This window comes from Chiloscyllium punctatum, chromosome 5 (assembly GCF_047496795.1).
Source record: "Chiloscyllium punctatum isolate Juve2018m chromosome 5, sChiPun1.3, whole genome shotgun sequence".
Taxonomy (NCBI): domain Eukaryota; kingdom Metazoa; phylum Chordata; class Chondrichthyes; order Orectolobiformes; family Hemiscylliidae; genus Chiloscyllium; species Chiloscyllium punctatum.
This window is the reverse complement of record NC_092743.1, coordinates 136,712,376-136,731,614: the sequence shown is the minus strand read 5'-3', so window position 1 is coordinate 136,731,614 and position 19,239 is coordinate 136,712,376. Positions and strand designations below refer to the sequence as shown.

The following is a 19,239-nucleotide window of genomic DNA, read 5'->3' as shown; positions in this document are numbered from 1 at the left end:
AGAATTAACAAAGCTTATTTTTTTTTTTAAACACAACATGAAAAATATAATTCCTCATAATATTTGTCAATTTTCTCTAGACTGATAGGATTTATTCCCGATGTATTAGTGCTTTAATGAGGAGACAGTGGAGCAGTGGAAATGAGCAAGATTCTCATCTTCTAAGTGGGTAGCAAGAATAGAAACATTTCCCAACTTTGTGGTCCTACCTCAGAAGAAAGTTCCATGACAGGAATTTCCCTTCCCCCCCACCCCCCCACCCACCCAGGTAGGTGTAGGTGTTAACAAGAGTAGGGCCAGTCAGACATTGAGGCAGACTGGTTAAAAAGGACATGCCTCTGTGCACATTGTCCCAGTTATGACCAAAATAACAAGGTGGTCGGACTCGCACCCCTTAGACTCAACTCATTCCCACAAACCCCATGCTACCTCAGGTGGCTCAGTGGTTAGCACTGTTGCCTCACAGAGCAGGGACCTGGGTTCAATTCCACTCTCAAGCAACTGCATGGAGTTTGCATATTCTCTCAGTGTTTGCATGGATTTCTTCGGGTGCTCCGATTTTCTCCCACAGTTCAAAAGTGTGCAGATTAAGTGGATTAGCCATGGGAAAATGACCTTTGCTAGTCATCCTATTTATGCCCCTCATGATTATATAAACTTCTACAAGGTCACCATGGTCCATCATGCTCTCACACCCTCAAAGTTAGGCTACAGTGCTTCCATCTCCATTTTACCATCGGTCAAACCAAGCAACACTCTACTGACAACAGGATGCCTTTAAAAAGTCAGCCATCCCTAAGTTTTCCACATTCTTGAAAACTGAAACACTTTTCGCTATAGGCTAATATGTCAGATCTCCAAAATACTATTGACTGCAAATCTAAATTAAGTGATATTCCCGAGAGAGAAATGCAGGGAAGTGATAGATGATACATTTTGTTACAAAGAACATGGACAATACAAAATAATACAGTACTATTTTAAAAGGTACGCAGAAACAGAGGTACATGAGCGTGTATGTGCTAAAGTCATTAATAGCAGCAGGGTAGTATTCTAAGTCTTGCTAATAGGGGATAGACCACAACAGTAATGAGGTTGTGCTGAACTTGGGGACACAAGTCAGACCTCAATTGGAATACAGGTGCAGTTCTGGGTGCCACACCTTTGGAACACAATGTTTTGGCGCGAACACAGATGATGTTTAAGGACTCTATGAACGAGAAACTTCAGGGAGGTGATGGCATTAAGTTAAAATGCTCAGAAGCCATTGCCTTTACCATGCAATGTAGGGCTTCATTCCAGGAACAGGAGGCTCCTCGAGGCTGTTCCACCATTCAGTGAGATCATGGCTGACCTATGGCATAACTCCATCTACCTGCCTTGGTCTACCTCCCTTAATACACTTACGTAAAAATTTAGCTATCTCGGACAAAATTAACTACCACCATTTCTGGAAGAGTTCCTATACCATCCTTTGCATGTTGAAGAGTTTCCTAATATCTTTCCTGAACATTGTTAAAAGAAGAGGCGGCAGCACAGTGTCTCAGTGGTGAGCACTGCTGCCTCTCAGTGCCAGGGACCTGGGTTCAATTCCACTCTTGGGCAACTGCATGGAGTTTGCATATTCTCTCAGTGTCTGCATGGATTTCTGCAGGGTGCTCTGGTTTCCTCCCACAGCCCAAATGTGTTCAGACTAAGCAGATTAGCCATGGGAAAATGATCTTTGCTAGTCAGCCTATCTACGGCCCTCATGATTTTATAAACTATAATAAGGTCACCCCTCAACCGCCAACCCTCCAGTGAAACAAGACCAGCCTATTCAACTCTCCCTATAGCTCTAACCCTCCAATCCCAACACCACCCTTGGAAATCTTTTTTGAGCCCTTCCAAGATCAACATCATCTTTCCTATAGCAGGAATACCAGATGACATTTCTGGTTTTGGTAGAATTTCTCTCTTCTGTATATCATTATATCTCCTTCTATATAATATCTCTCTATGAATATTGGTCCAGCTGTCTAAAGTACTATATTATTTGTCCCTCCATCTATGTGTCTCTCTCTTTCCCAAATATGCAACTGCCTTCTATAGTGAAAGTTGCCATGGAGACCTTCCTCAGTACACATCATATTGCTCCACATTTCTTCAATTTGTCGAGGATCTAAAAACAAAATACCTAAATCTTACTAAATTCACAGTGAAACCTCAAGAAGACAAAGTTTGTGCCAGATGCCATCCTCTACCAGCTATTTGAATATTAAAATTGGGGTTTGTAGCTCTTTTATCAAGGACGGTGGGGGGGGGGGGGGGGGGCAGATGGGACAGGGACTCGTGCATGGTTTGCTGCTGCCTAGTCTCCTGAACGGTGACTTAACAAGTGCTCGCTGTGTCAATCCCACAGAACTAAGGTGGTGGGAGCGTGTGCGTGCGTGCGTTTTGGCGGGGGGGTGGTGAGTTTGTCCAGCAATGCTGCAGGTCCCTTACATACAAATGTGTGCCTGCTCAGAACAAACCCTGAGACAGAGAGAAGGAGCAAGGCAGGCAGAGTGAGAAAAAAGGAAACTTCAAAAAACTCCAAGCCCCAGAGGAGAGGCATTGAATCAATTAACTGAATAATCAATTATCCAAATGAAATATTGCCTGCCCATCTCATTCGGATAATCAAGGTTCCTCTGTAATCACCTTTTCTTTGTGTCAATAGTTTTAGTCGTTCAGAGTTACGAGAACCATACAGCACTTGTTCGAAGGGTACATGTGAATGCAAATGGACTCCTAGAATATCATTGGTAAGATTTATGAAAGTTAACCAAGGACTGTTATAGTATAGAAGAGACTCGGTGTGTAGTGATTGGAATGAGGGTCAGGGTAAGGAAGTCCAAAACTAGAGGGCATAGGTTTAAAGTGAGAGGGGAGAGATTTAAAAGGGACCCGAGGGGCAATATTTTCCACACAGAGTCAAAACAACATGAAAACAGACCTTTTGCTTCAATTTGTCCACACCGACATCCCAATCTGACCTTGTCCCATTTGCCAGCATTTGGCCCATAGCCCTTCCCATTCATATACCCATGGTGGTGTGTGTGTATATGGAATGAGCTGCCTGAAGTGGTGGTGGAGGCAATTGCCATTTAAAAGGCATCTGGATGGTATATGAATAGGAAGGGTTTACAGGGATATGGGCCAAATGGGACTAGATCAGTTTGGGATACCTGGTCGGCATGGATGAGTTGGACCAACGAGCTTGTTCTTGTGCTGTATAATTCTATGACTGCATCACAAAAATTAGGATGACTCCATTGTGCATACACAAAACATTTACCTGGTTGACCAGTTCGGGTATTCCCAAGGCCCGGTCAATTTCCTCCAGACCAAGTTCATCAATATTCTTTAATGCTGAACGCAGCTGATCCAGAATTGTCCCTTCATCATTCGGAGTTTCCATTGGAATAGATGGACAAAGTAGATCATCTTGAGAACTGTTATAGGATTGCCTACTAGTATAAAAAGCACAAAATTAAAAGAAACAGATCAGGATTTCTTAGTTTCAGGTATAACCAAAAATCCATTACTGCTGTCACACCAAGTCCAGGTCACATTTTATTCCCTCCCTCACTGATCTACACTGCATCAAAGGTTTTATCACAATGGTAAGAAAATGTCTTGTTATAAAATAAACTTAGAAATAAGATGTTCCCTTAGTTCCTAGAGCACACAAAGTTGATCAACCTTATATGGATTGTGATCAGAAAAGGGCTTGGTGTGTCTCTATTTTCAACTGCCAACATTTATTCATCATGATGACTGCAACAACAAATTAAATAAAAATGGCCAATTACTTTTCAATAATCAGCAGGTATCAACTTTTCTTGCATTTTCTCTTACTTAGCTTGAGAACTACTTCATAGGTGCCTTGCTTTGAACACTCATTTAGAAATTCCCTTGCTATATTTGCTGTTGCAACTTATTAATTCAGAACAACTCACCCAGTATTTAATAGACTATTAAAAATTAGAAAAAAGTAATAATTATACAAAAACAAAATGCTAACCATTTGGGCCAGAGCATGTACAATATGAAGAATGCGAGTTCCCTGACTTTATAAATTTACTTCAAAACTCTGCTAATTCAGCTGAAACATGTTGCCAATTCTGTCATTACACTGCAATGAGTTGAACTGGAAGTGAGCAGAGCTTTAGGAATGAGCCATCAGAACATAATGTCATAGATGAATTCTGCAATGATGCTCATTCAGAACACCAAACTTCCCAAAATGTGCAGCGTTCAGAAACAGATTAGGTAAACTGAATAGCTATGTTACTGGGCTTGAATTTAAATTGCCTGGACCGATAAAGCCAGAAGGTCAAATCCCACCAAGGCTGTTTGTGGAACAAAACTCGAACATAAAGCTCATACCAGCAAATATAAAACTTAACTCAAAGCTATTGAAATACCACAAAAATCTCAACTGGCTCATTAAATTCCTTTAAGGTACAAAATGACTCCAGAGTTCACGTCAATATGGCTGACCCTTAACTGTCCCAATGAGCCACATTGCAATAACAGAAACCACTGCAAAGAAACCAGCCAACCATGACATTAGAGTTCTCAAGTCTGGAAATATCAATGTTATACCTTCTCACCACCTTCAAACTAAAAGTCTGCCATCTTTATCCTAACACAACACTAACTCTCCTCCTTTTTTTGACTTCCATCTCTTCAGTCTTTTGATGATTAAATTCATCCATAGATTTTCCCAACTCAAGTGTATAATCTCATCTGACCAAAACAGCCCCTCCGACCCCCAGTCCCCATATATTTTCATTCTACAGATACTGCCGTCTCGTGCACTATTTACGGAATACGGTTTCAGCTATATAGGCTCCATGTCGCCATGTTCTGAAATTTACTTGGCCTCTTTACCCTCTCAAGGTCCTTCTCTTTCATGAAAGCCTTGGGCACCTAACTAAGTCCTTGTTTGGCTCTCTCCCAGTTTTCCTTCTAGCTTTGAAAAGCACCCGTGGGATCATTTTTAAGCCGGGGGCTCGTTATAAGCACCAATTATGGTTATTGATATTGAAACATATTGCATATTTTCTGTGCATTAATTCATCCACTTTTTAAGCTTGGGTTCCACTGTTTAACAAAGCTGCCTTTTCCTACCACAGCCAGTTTAACATCTCAACTTTATGGCCAATCATTGTGACTTCCAAAACTGATTTTTTTTTTCCTTTCACAGAGTTGACGCCACACTCCTGCTCTTCCTCCCTCCCACTTAAATGTTGGCACACAGTTTAAGATCACATTGGAACTTAGGGATGAAACAACTGAATTATTTACATCACAAGAAACTTGAGCTGGTTAAATGAGAGCTAACCTTAGATAAAATATCAATTACTATGTCTTTTAAGAATCAATTTAATTCATATTCCTTCAAAAGCAAAATTCCTAATGAATCAATACTTGTGCAACTTACCGATTTTGACTGACGAAAGGCCCTGTTTCTATAGGCATTATACTGTCTGGCCAAGGTGCTGTTTGGTTTGGTGGTGCTTGTTGCTGGCTGTATGGGGGGCCTCCCATACCCATTTCCATTTCAGATGACCCTAATTGACACAAAATAGTAGCAGCAAAATTATTTTCTTTCAAACTGGCTTTTTGTAACAGTGTAGCCTTTCAAAGTATAGGCACAATTGATTAGCATCGCGTAACTTATAACAATTATAACAAAGAAACTCCAATGGCGCAAGAAATAAAAATGCTGCAACATACCCATCAGTTGCGTCTGGATCATCGGTCTCTGACCAGGCTGACTGTTCGGTCTCATAGGAATGCCAGGTGTAGGATTGCATACCATACTACCTTGCAGAGTCGTCCTGGTCATTGTGTTCGATCCTGTGCTACTCGTGGTATTGACAGCAGAGCTTGATTGACCCCAGTCTACTGAAGCCATGCTGGATCGAGGGGCACCACTTCCCATATTACTGACCAGTCCTAGAAAGGAACACAGGTGGTTGGAGAATGATATCTTCTTTGGAGAACAGTCCCATACTTGGAATTCAGTTTTCTTCCTCGAGCATTACACATGGTTACACATAAATGCAACAAATAGATGTTAATTCTGCAACCTCTTTTCTCACGCATTTATTTTTAAATATGTCCTTCTAGCCATACTGCACACATTTTCAACACAAGTACAGTTTCTTTCTGGATGGATCACCACAGAACATTAAGCTTGATAAATTCTTCAAGTAGTGCAATGTTTAGTCACTGTAATATCATGCTTAAAGATTACTGAATGTGTAAGTCATCTCTTCTACACATTAAAATATTGCAAAAAGGCTTGTTGATAAGGAGTGTTGCTTTATGTAGTAGTGACAGGTGCTGAGAAGTGTGGATAACCCTCACTTCCTTCCTGAGGAAGTGAATCACTTTTGCTACTGAATACGTCAAACACTTTACTTTCCAATTGAGCTGAAGACAATCTACCAAAAAAATCAAACAGTAACAGCTCATTTATATGTAAAATATAGCTCAGTATTTTTGAAATTATATGTTTATTTTGTAGTAACTGGCAAACAAGGCAATAAACTAGTATTCTAGTTATACAGGATGAAGAACGCAGCTTTTAGCCAATAATATACAATTGTACAGCACAGGGAAATTTCACAAAAATACTTTCCGATGTTTGTCTCAAACTGCAATTCATTACGGGTATACCCTCAACTGGGGAAATCCTTCTCCTTCCATTATGATCAATGAATCACGTAACTTATTATTCTCCTACGACTTACAACAGACCACTTCCAATGAATTGATAAAAATTACATTTTCACGAATAATGTTACTTAAAACAAAATAAATTATAAATTTGCCTTTTGGCTACATTTATGCACTATGTTGATAAAATTAATGTTTATCGCCAATGTCAATAAAAACAAGGTTATCTGAAACTACAACAGTTAATCAAGAGATTTGAAGCTTAACATGAGGGACCAGTTTAAGAAAACTGAAATGAAGTTTTACAAAAAGACACTCTCATATCTTGTAAGTTTCTATAAAGATCAGTATTGTGAAAGATGTTACAAGATGATAATTAGTGCCATAGAGTCACAGCACAGAACCAGACCTTTGATCCGACCAGTCTATGCCGACCAAGTTTCCCAAACTAAACCAGCCCCACTTGCCTGCAAATGGCCCAAATCCCTCTAAACCTTTCTTATTCATTGTACCTATCCAAATATTTTTTAAATGTTGTAACTGTACCTGCATCTACCACTTCCTCTGGCAGTTGATTCCATACACGAACCACACTCTGCGTAAAAAAAGTTGCCCTCACAGGTCCCTTTTCAAATTTTCTATTCTCATTAAAAATATGTCCCCTACCCCTACCCTAGTCACCTTATCTACTCCCCTCATGATTTTATACACCTCTATTACGCTCCAATGGAATAACATTTGTTTTTCCCTAATATTAAACAGGTAAAATTGATAAAAACAAATGTTAAAGGACCACATCACTTCAATTTTAATAGTTTTCAGAATAATACCAGAGCTGTTACAAATGCCATGTTGTAGTCTGGGGTGGGTCATTTAACAGTTACTGAAACCATTTTTGTCTAGGAATTACATAGGGGCTGGGGAAAGATTAATACAAAACATAAATCCTAAATTTTCCTTCCACATTAGTTATAGAATGCTGACAAGTCAGAATTTAAAAAGGCAGCCAACATAACTTACTAAATGTATTCCTTGTGGATTCAGGGGAATACAACTTTCTGCTGTCTGGAATGACATTAAACGTTGTGATAATGCTCCAATGTCTTTATGCTTTCCACACTCCTGTACACATTGACTTGTAGTTGGCAGAAAAACCTATTTTGCTTTGATAACTAATTTTATTCCACTTTTACAATTACGAAATCCCCGTAGAATTGCTTAGCAGTAGTAGAGTAATGCAAATGCTCGGATTTGTTGGTTGAGAAGTGAAAGGGGAGGACTTTTACTCGAAATTCACATATTCAATCCACAGGTTGTAGTCAGTTACCTCATGTAATTTTGGATAATTAACAATAAAATATGGTGCAGTGAAGAACCATGGTACAATATTCCTATAAATTTGATTTACTACCCTGGGTGAGAACACCTTCAATCAGCATTTATATAACAATTTTAAAAAAAAAAATCAAAGGGCTCAGGGTGCTTCAAAGGAATGTTAGCAAATAAGGTTTGGCATCAAGTTGCATATGGAGATAGTAAGACAAGTGACTTGAAAGTTTGAACAGAGATAAATTTCACGTGGAATCTTGAGAGTTGGACGTGGAGGTGTGGAATTGTTTAGGGAGTGAATTCCAGGCCATAGGGGTTTGAGGCTGAAGGCCGAACGCCGAACCGTCAATGTGATTTGAACAGGGGGAAGAGAGAGGGTTGTGGGAGGTCACAGAGATAGGGAAGATCAAGGCGATGAAGAGATTTGAAAAGAAGGGTGAGAATTTAAAAATTAGTGTTCTGCGACCTTGTTTCACCAACAGTGGTGGGTGAACAGGAGTTAGGAGGGCTTCAAGTTTTAGCTGCTAGCAAGGTGGAAGGTCAGACAGAAGAGCAGTCAAGTGGAAGGGTAATAACTGGATGAGATGAAGGTTTCAGCAGATGTGCTCAGGCAGGGCTTGGATGGTCACTACCATGCAGAAGTAGTAGGTTGCCTTGGTGGTCAAGCAGATATTGGTTGGAGGCTCATTTCAAGAGTCAAGTAGGATACTAAGGCTCTCAATAGCCTTGTCCAACCTCAAAGTGGCCTAGAAGAGGGATGGAGTCACTAGCTAGAAAATAAAAGGTTATGACATGGACTAAAGAGAACAAACTGGAAGTTTTTGTTCCTCCAACACAAGATGCTAGATAGGCAGCATGACTAATCAGAGACTGGAGTGGGTGGGACAGGTATGGCAAAATGGAGCTGGGTACCATCAGCATACGAATGCAATGGATGAATGAGAATGGGGTCAAGCAAGAGCAGTCCCACCCAGCTGGGAATAAATAGACTGCCTGTCAAAGAGGGCTGTCTGGTGAACTGTATCAAATACTGCAGACATGTCCCAAAATGGACACTATGGTTACAGTCACATGGGACACTACTTGTAACTTTGGGGCCATTTCAGTGATGTAGTAAAGGTAGAGGATCAAGGGGAGGATATGCAGTGATTTTTGAGATGACATCTTCAAGGACTTAGGACAGGAAAGGGAGGTTAGAGATGGTGGTGGTAGGGTCCAAAAGCCCAGGTAAAATGTGCTGAGAAACATGGGTTTGAATCGCACCATTGCAATTGGTGAAATTGGAATGTAACAAGAAAAAACACGAATAAAAAGCTAGATAATGGTGACCATTTAACACTTGTCAATTGTCATGAAAACCCATTCGGTTCACGAATGCCCTTTAAGGAAGGAAATCTGCTGTCCTTACTCCAGATCCACAGTAATGTGGTCGATTCTTAATTAGGCTTCTAATTTGTGGGCAATTAGAAACGGACAACAAATGCTGACCTAGCCAGCAACATCCACATCCTATCAATGAATTAAAACAATGTGACTGAGAACATTTCTCAGGATAGAAGGGCCACAGGGTGGGTTTTGTTTTGCAAAAGGTAACAACAGATTTACCTACCGTGATCCAACATCCTACTGAAATTCATGATTCAAATTTAAACATAAGGAACTTGCTTGTGCAAATGGAACCAACTTTCCCTTCAAACCGTTACATCCTGACTTGGAGCTATATTATGATTCCTTCATTGTCACTGGCTCAATTCCCTTCGTAACAGCAAACGTGGGAGTCCAAAGACCACAGCAATTCAGAAAGGCAGTTCACCACCACCTTCACCAGGACAATAGGGACAGGCAATAAATGCTGGCTTAGCAGATGATGTCCACATCCCCATACCAAATAAAAATATTTCTTCAAGTTAATTTCTCTAGCAGTGGAAGAGCAACAAAATCAAAATGCATCCTACCCAAATTTCAAGGATTTTTTTCACTCAGCAAAGGGGAACCTCTATAGCCCAGAAGATCCTCAAACAATTTCTCACTAGTTAAATGCTGCTGAACTTTAGTAGGTGCACCCAGAAGGAAAGAAGACAGGATAAAACAATGTCCAATGTAAGTGAACCTACCTGTATTGGTTGCTAAGTTTCCTTGACTTGTCAAAATCCCTTGATTACCCATCACTTGCTGTGACATTACTGCATATGGACCACTATTTCGCATTGGTGGGAATGGTCCTGCACTTGTCTGACCTTGCATGTGCATGTCCAATGCTGCAGATCGACCCTGCTGTTGCGGCCTGGGTGGCTGTATAGCTCGAGGATTGTTGAAAGCTACAATTTGAGATGGAAGAGTAAAAGGTGAATGTATATTGGTCTGGAGCTATACTGCCAGTGGTAAACCTTTAGTTGGGACCAAATCCTTCAAAGCTGAACAATTAAGGAAACCATTAGAACTATTGCACTTATGTCATGACAGGCATATTCATTTACAAACTTCAGTGAACAGCAGATACACGTTCAACACAAAGATCCAGAAAGCTGCTATCCGCAACGTTTCACATCACTATCAACTTAGTCAAAACAGTCACACTTTTTGAATTGAAGGCTGCCCTTGCATGATAGTTTAAAAACTAAACAAAAGATCAAATATTTAAAAGATGTTTCTTTGTTATTGTTCCTCTTCCTCTGTCTGATATGGCATTGAATGTGTTCAGTCAAATTTGGAGTGGACTGCGTTACATACCCAGCTAGAGGATAAGATGTCGGCATGTGTCATTTTCAAGAGAAAGAAACTGAGCACTGAATTAATGTTTTGGTATCAAATTAAAGAACATTTTAAATCCTATTTCAGACATATTGTGGGGCAGCAATTTGTTCTACTATTATTATCGGCCTCAGATGAACAATTTTGAACCATACTACAATTGTATATACAAAAAAATGGGCTACAATAATTAATTGTTTCTTTTCCATCACATTACTGCAGAGTTACTCATTGCTATCCTTTGTAATATTGACTTCAGTAGTTAAAGCTTCCTGGTATTGTTTCAGCTTTCTTCGAGTGTGTTGTCTTCCTACAGCCTAGAAGCAAGGCTCTTATTGGGACATGACTGGCTCACCAGCATTTATTGGCTCTCTTTAGCTGCCCTTGAGAAGACAGTGGTGAGCTGCTTTCTTAATCACTGCAGTCCATGTATTTATAGGTAGACTCTCAATGCCTTTTGGGAAGGAATTCCACCATTTTGACCCAGTGACACTGAAGGGGCAGTGATATATTTCCAAGTCAGAAAGATGAGTTGTGGGTGGCACGGTGGTTAGCACAGCTGCCTCACAGAGCCAGAAACCTGGGTTCAGTTCCCGCCTCAGGCGACTGACTGTGTGGAGTTTGTACGTTCTCCTTGTACGTTCTCCCTCTGGACAATCTCCTGGGTTTCCTCCGGGTGCTCCGGTTTCCTCCCACATTCCAAAGATGTGCAGGTCAGGTGAATTGGCCATGCTAAATTGCCCATAGTGTTAGGTAAGGGGTACATGTAGGGGTATGGGTGGGTTGCGCTTCGGCGGGTCGGTGTGGACTTGTTGGGCTGAAGGGCCTGTTTCCACACTGTAGGTAATCTAAATGATTGCATTAGAGGGGAACTTTAAAGGTGGTGGTATTCTCAAGTATTTACTGCCCTTGTCTTAAGAAATGGAAATGATCATGGATTTGGAAGGTGCTGTTTAAGGATCTTTGGTGAATTTCTGCAGTGTATCTTATAGATAGTATACACTGCTACTAAGTGTTGTTGAAGGAGGGAGTGGATGCTTGTGGATGTGGTGCCAATCAAGTGGACTGCTTTGTCCTGTATGGTGTCAAGCTTCTCAAGTGTTGTTGCACTCATCTCTGCAAGTGGTGAGTATTCCATCCTACTATTGACTTTTATCTTGTAGGCACCCTCTGCGGAGTCATGTAGTGAGCTACCTACCACAGTATCCCTAGCCTCTGACTTGCTGTTGTAGCTACTGCATTTATATAGCAGTTTGTGGTCAATGATAATCCCCCAGGATGTCGAAAGTGGTGGATTCACTGATGGTAACACAGGGTGGTGGTTAGACAGTCTCTTATTGAAGAGATGCCACTGCCTGGCATTTGTGATGCAAATGTTACTTGCCACTTTTCAGCCCAAGTCTAGATACTGTCCAAATCTTATTGCATTTGAACATGGCCTGCTCCAGTATTGGAGGAATCGCAAATGGTGAACGCTGTTCGATGATTGCACATTGGTTGCAGTCTTTAGGAAGGCTATGTAATTTATTTCTCAACTATTACATTACTATACCTATTATACGACTATTATAAAGACAGCACGGTGGCTCAGTGGTTAGCGCCTCACAGCGCCAAGGGACCAGAGGTCAGTTCCACTCTTGGGCAACTGTGTATGCAGTTTGCACATTCTCCCCATGACTGCACAGACTGCATTATCCTCCCACAGTCAAAGGTTAGATAGATTAGCCATGCTAAGTTACTCAGTGTCCAGGGAAATGCACTCACACCCATTCTAGCGCCACCCCCTTAGCTGAGCTAGTTGAGGATTCATTCTGGAGCAATGCCCTGCAGCTTCTAAAACCATACCTACCTTGCTTCATGCCAGATATGACTCTGGCCAGTAAGAGGTGTTTACATCCTGAGCTCTACTGACTTCAGAATTATTCAGGTTCCTTGGTACATGTCCTGTCAAGTGCTGCCTCAGAATCAAATGCAGTCAGTTCTAGAAGCTGGCAGCATTTACATTTAGATGAAGGGCTAGGGTTAGGTCAGAAGAAAAGTTTTGCTCGTGAAACTGTCCAAAGTCCAAAGATGTGCAGGTTGGGTGAATTGGCAATGCTAAATTATCCATAGTGTCCAGGGATGTGTAGGTTAGGTGTATTAGTCAGAGGAAATGTAGAATAGTAGAGGTACAGGTCTGGGTGGATATCTGAGGGTTGGTGTGGGCTTGTTCTGTCGAATGGCATCTTTCCACACTGTAGGCATTCTATGCTAACCCAAACTGAGCATTGTTGAGCTGGCTATTGCTGAATAAAAAACAGTTATTTAACAATACTGAAAGTCTTCTGCCATATAATATTTAGAATTAGGCTGATGAGGTTGTAACGGGCCAGAAGGAAGCAGTCCATGTTCACGCTCAGCAAGGTCTGGACAATCTCCTGGGCTGATAAGTGGCAAGCAACACTTGTGCCACACAGTGTCAGACAACGACCACCTCCAAAGAGAGAAATTTCAACCATTGCCCCTGGATATTCAATGCCTTACCATCCCTGGATCTCCCTCTATCTAGTGTATATTCTGGGGATGACCACTGGTCACAAATTTAAACGGATCAGCCACATATGTGGTATGGCTACATGAGCAGGTAAACAGACAAAGACTTCTTGGAGAACGCCTCACCACACGATACCCCTAAGTCAGGGCTGTGATGGCACACTCTCAACTTGCCTGGATAAGTGCAACACCAACACCACAAGCAGTTCAGGACAACCCAGATGGAAACAACCCAGTTGACTGGCATCACATCCAACACCTTAAACATTCACTCCCTTCATCACTATCCCCAATGGGAACTGGATTTCTTTTATTTGTTCATGTGATACGGATATGGACAGGCTAGAATGTATAGTCTACGCCCAATTGCCCACAGAACGTTCAATACTCAACCATATTGCTATGGCTCTGGAGTCACACGTAGGCCAGAGCAGATGAAGACGGCAAATTTCCTTCTCTAATAGACAGTAATGGATCTTGAAGACAAATCAACAATGACATGGTTGTCATTATGCGAACTTTTTGTCCAGATTTTTATTCAGTTCAAATTTCATAATTCACCAATCAAAGCCCCAACATGTCCCCATTAGATTATCAGAGCAGAGGTATTTCCACTAATGCTATGACTTTACTCTGAACACAGAACTTCAATGGTTTCACTTCACTCACTGTGAGCAGGGAATAGTTCAATTTTTCCCATTAGAAACAGCAGCTAAAGAGAAGTCAACCTAAATGTTCACCTCCATATTATACGGAGATAACCAATCTAAATGTATTGCTTAATTCTCTAGTGTGGAGCTTCAACCCTCAACCTTTTAATTTAAATGCAAGCATGTTATCACTGAGCTAGTGCTGATTGAGGTCATCAACCCAAAATTCCTGAAGTCTGTATTTTGTTTGATTAATGTTACAGTTATGCAGCAAAGGAACAATTAAGGTTGTAGTCATGCATTTTTCTTCACAATTTTATTAAACTGAATAAATTACTAATGGTCAGCAGAAAGTTGTAGGTGGAGTGTATTTGCAACAGTTCTGACAGAAAAGGATCAAGCATGAAGACAATATTGTTTGCGATCCTTTGACATTTGAATGTGGACTTTGAAAGTTATCCTGTCTGTTTTAAAACGAGGCATGGAACACCATTGAAAGGATTAGATGTCAAAAAGAAAACAGAGTGCTATCCACAGTATCGCCTTCTGCATATTTAGTTAAGTTTCCAAAAGTAAGAATCTAGAGTAATGTTTATGCTAAGTACATAAATGTTGTTCTAGATCCTTAATTTTCTAAAAACATTATCTGGAAGATGGTACTGTGGATAGCACCCTGTTTTCTTTTTGACATCTAACCCTTTTAATGACGGTCCATACCTCATTTTAAAACAGACAGGATAACATTCAAATGTGGACTTGAAGAGTAAATTGAAAATGATGAAGAAACATCAATCCATCTAGCTTCACTGCAGATGTCAAGTAAGCAGATTTCATTCTATTTTCACCAAAACATACCAAACTTAAGTACTGCTTGAAAAAGACACTTTTCAATGTTTTCATCATGCACTCATCAGGACAGTTTGCATGAAATATTGAACAAAAATTAGCATTTATAATGATAAGAAAATGCTAATTGTGATTGAAAGAGATGATGTCATGGTGGATGTACCAGTTAGATAATGACTGACAGTTAACCATCAATCTTTGTCCAAATGTTAAATCAGTCATTTTGTCTCTGACAAAGTATTGCCCGGAGAAATGGACCAGAGATTGGTGGACATCTATCTTGTTGAATCGAAAACAAGCAGAACATGCAGCCGATCTCTCTGCCGTGAGTTGATACAGGTAGTTTCCAGAATGTGCAACTGCACCATTTGCTGAAGTGGGGCGAGCAATGGTCAAGCTCTGTACTACAAAAATTACACTCCAAACTATTGTTATTTTATTGCAAACTCTGTCTGGTTGGTCCACGGCTCCTGAATCTAACAAGACCAAATCAGTAAGATGACATTTTACGCTGCCACAAATTTCCCCACAGTAATAAGCTCCTTTAGTACAGTGCAATGTTAATTAATAATCAGATTTATCGACTAAAATGTGGAGATAGAAAAGCAAAAACAGTAAGTGGATGAGTTACAAAATTAAACAAGCAGTTGCAGTTCCTATTTAAAACACCAGATGGTGCTCTTTACTCTGCCTCGGTCTTGTACAAAATAACTTGTATAAAAATAAACGTAAAAAAAGGACTTAAAACAAACGGGTTTGAAATTTCTAGTGGTACAAGTGGAATTCCTCCTTTGTGTCACCCGTTCTCCAATTAATTACAGACCTTCAAACAGAGTGTTCTTTAAATGGACAATTTTCACTATTTCCCAGACAGGCTGCCAGAAGAACTCCCTATCATTAAACAGCACTTCACAGCTAAGACAAGCAAATTGAAACCTCTTAAATGGTATGAAGATCTAAACTGTGTACTCTAGCCTGTAGCAATTACCAACGTCGCTTGACTAACTGTCTGGTGAAAATCATTAAAGTCAGATTTTTCAGAAACATAGGAAGCTCTTCAGCCCCTTGAGCCTGTGATGCCATTCAATGGCTGATTTGTGGTCTAACTTGTCTGGCCCTTATTCCTTAATACCTTTACTTAACAATAAAATCTCAGATTTAAAACAAAACTAATCTGCCATTAGTGGAAAAAAAAGTTCCAAACCTGGGTATATAAATAGAGGGATATGGGCTAAGTGCTGGCAAATGTGTGACTAGATTAGGTTAGGATATCTGGTTGTCATTGATGAGTTGGACCGAAAGGTCTATTTCCGTGTTGTATATCTCTATGATTATGACATCTACCATGCTGTATGTATAGAAGTGCTTCCTAACATCTCTCCTGAATGGTCTGACCCCGATTCTCAGATTATGTCCCCAGCTCCCAACCACTGGAAATATTTTATCTTTATCCAGCTGCATACCTTTATTTTTCTTGCAATGGACAAAATTAGAAAACATTCTACATCTTCATTATTTTGCACGGTAATTATTCCTGCATGGTTGCCTAAAAGTCACTTTAGGTAGAGGTCACAGCTGGCTAGAGAGGATGCAGTGAGTTGAGGAATGTTGGGATACAGAGTCATTGGCACCTGACTGCAGCCAGGTCTGATATTTAGCTCCATTTACCAATGGGAGAAGAATGCAATATGTAGAGATAAGTGCACGGGCTTACAGAGCAATATAATCTGTATATTAGTTTTGGTTAAGAAATGGGATAGTGTCAAAAGTAGACGTGCCTTTAAATATCGAAGTTATACTGACATCTCTATTAGGTGTATGTGATGAATATTTGATTTTACAAGATCATATCAATAGTAGACTTAGAAATTGCATGCTTTAAAGTCAAAATGAAAAAAGCTTAATAATTATTAAAATGATGTAACATATATATTGTACAGATGAAAAACACGAACTTACTGTTTTGTAATATCCCAGGTAATGGGTTCTGTGTTCCAAGAGGTGATGCAGAGACACTTTCATTGCCAATTTGCAGAAGGTCTTGGAAGATGGTCTGCTTGTCAACTGGCCCGCTGGCAGGTGCCGTCTTCGAGTCTGGGAAAAGCTGTTGCAACTGACTGTTCTGCAGGTCATCAAGAATTTCTTCTAAGTTATCCAAGTCACTGCTGATCTGCTGTCAACAACAAGGCCAATTACCACCCGTCAATTCTGCGTTCAAGCCCAATTAGTGGATTTGTGCAGAAACTAATGAAGTTATGATCGCCTATTTTTTTCTCATGGCCTCCTCCACAGTCTCTTTTGAAGTTATTAACATTTTCCTCAGTTAAAGTTTCTTGGGCACCGGGAATCCTGCCATACATGTGACAATCTGGTGATTATTACACAATGCATACCTGACCCCTATTATTAGCCAGCCAATGTCCATGCGTATGTAAGCTGTAGATCAGACTGGATTCAAGAACCTCGGTTACTCATGCCTTCCCCTTTCTCCCACCTCTCAGGAAAATCAAACAAATTGTCGCATCCTAGCTGAGACCAACACATGCAGCACTGGTGAGGAACAGTCCTGAGATTTATAGGGCTCAACTGTATTTGCTCATCAAATCATCTATCTTCCAGCACTTCCAACTCAAACAAAGATCAGTATATTTTTTAACCAACCTGTTCAGATATGTTACGACACACCTCTGGAGCAAGTGGTACCTAAATCCCAGCCCAGAGGTAGGGTCACTACCAATGTTTCATAACAGCCCCTAAAAAAATAATTACATTTCAACCCTAATTAAGAATGGGAAGTTTTCCTACAGAAGGCGCTTTGGGATGGGATTATATCTGATTTCTACGAATACAGTCCAGAAGCACATGGGGTACAATGATTATGCACAAATCATTAAGGTTGCCTATATTGCTGGAATGTGACAGTTTTTGAGAGTTCACTAAATATCATATCTCAATTAGCACCCTCTTGGAATTAGTTAAGAATAAATATGGTTAGTGGATTGCAGAGAGTTATTCAATCTGGAGGTTCACACCTCAAATATTCATTTCACATTAATTTGTTACAATATTCTAAGTGAATTGGTTAATTTGAATTCACTGCTGGGTAACCAAAACTGTACACTACTTGGTGAATTTTGACCATTATTACTTTGCTAAGCGTCACAGTAGATTGTTTTTCTCTGTATCAAGATACTGAATGCCTGATCAGACATATGCATTGCAATATTCAATATGCAAAGTGGTAGACTTATGAGAAAGGACAAGCAGCTGTCAATTCAATACTGCTACAACTGCATGCTCAGAAAACCTCAACTGGTTGCATGAATATTGTCAGTGTACATTGCAGGTAGAACCTTAGGTAGTTGACAGGACAAGGCAGCAATTAAACCAAGAGGCTTATACACTGACTGCAATGTTTCTTTTCAAAGATAGTCCCAATAATGCACAACCATCTCAAGTTCACTGCCAGAGATTTAATCTTGTGAATAGAGTTACACATTAAAAAAATACAGAGCACTTTGGAGGTGCACATTAAATAGTGGATATCACAATAAACCTCTTTGCTGCACAACCATGAAAAAGAATGCAGCAAGCCATGCATAGTATTACAGACAGTGGAATACTCTACCCTACCGTTAGATCCTTCATTTTTGGATAAAAGGATTATACATGATTATGTTAAGGAAGGGCCAGACTTGCTAATATACACTGCGTCCTTAGGACATTTCAAAGTTCTGCACTGCCAATTGATTACTTTCAAAATGTGTAACTGTTAATATAAACACAGCAGCTGATTTGTGGACAGTAAATTCCCATAAAAACAAGTCAGTTAAAATGCACACATTGCAGTAGGTGCTGGTGAGAACAATCAGCCTGGACACTAACGCTGAATTTTCAAAAATGGCAGAAGAAGTAATTCAACTGAGAAACCTTATTATTGACATTTGCAACTATTCAGATTAAAATAGATCACCTTCAATTTCTTTCACACAAAAGGGCTGCCAAATATGGCAGGCAAATGGCATACGGTAAAATCAAGCCAAGGTGCAAGAGCCAGACTCACGTAGAAATACTAATATTGATTCAAACTAATTTCAGGGAAACGGGGTTGGTATTGTGCTCAACGCGAGGCAGTAAGATGTTAATATCAGAGCAGTCAAGAAATCAGCAAAGCCGGCACTGGATTACCACAGTAAGAAAAGTAGCTTTCAGAGTAACAAAGTGCTTTTAAAGGATTCTTTAGTGAAGATTCAGGAGGATTCCCAGAACATGGCAGCAGTTCTAAAGGAACAAATATCATTTTAGAACCTGAAAACTCCTTTATGTCATTTAAACACCCGAAGACCTACCTTTGAGCACAGACAACTCATCATCACCCACTCTCAGTCCCCAATATTACATGGTTGGCCTTTAC

At 40.2% G+C, this 19,239-nt stretch overlaps 1 protein-coding gene across 11 annotated transcripts in view; it reads right to left on the bottom strand.

Annotated features, from left to right (window-relative positions):
• The window catches only part of ncoa2 (nuclear receptor coactivator 2), a 308,555-nt gene that overhangs the window by 31,160 nt on the left and 258,156 nt on the right, over nt 1-19,239 (bottom strand). For 5 of the 11 annotated variants that reach the window (XM_072571432.1, XM_072571436.1, XM_072571440.1 and 2 more), the window contains 5 exons: nt 16,785-16,998; nt 10,161-10,364; nt 5,770-5,991; nt 5,474-5,603; nt 3,320-3,494 (listed from right to left, as the gene is read on the bottom strand). In XM_072571432.1, the coding sequence (XP_072427533.1) occupies nt 3,320-3,494; nt 5,474-5,603; nt 5,770-5,991; nt 10,161-10,364; nt 16,785-16,998 (945 nt within the window). The remainder of the gene's footprint in view (nt 1-3,319; nt 3,495-5,473; nt 5,604-5,769; nt 5,992-10,160; nt 10,365-16,784; nt 16,999-19,239) is intronic. The other 6 variants (XM_072571438.1, XM_072571441.1, XM_072571443.1 and 3 more) reach the window with 4 other exon arrangements.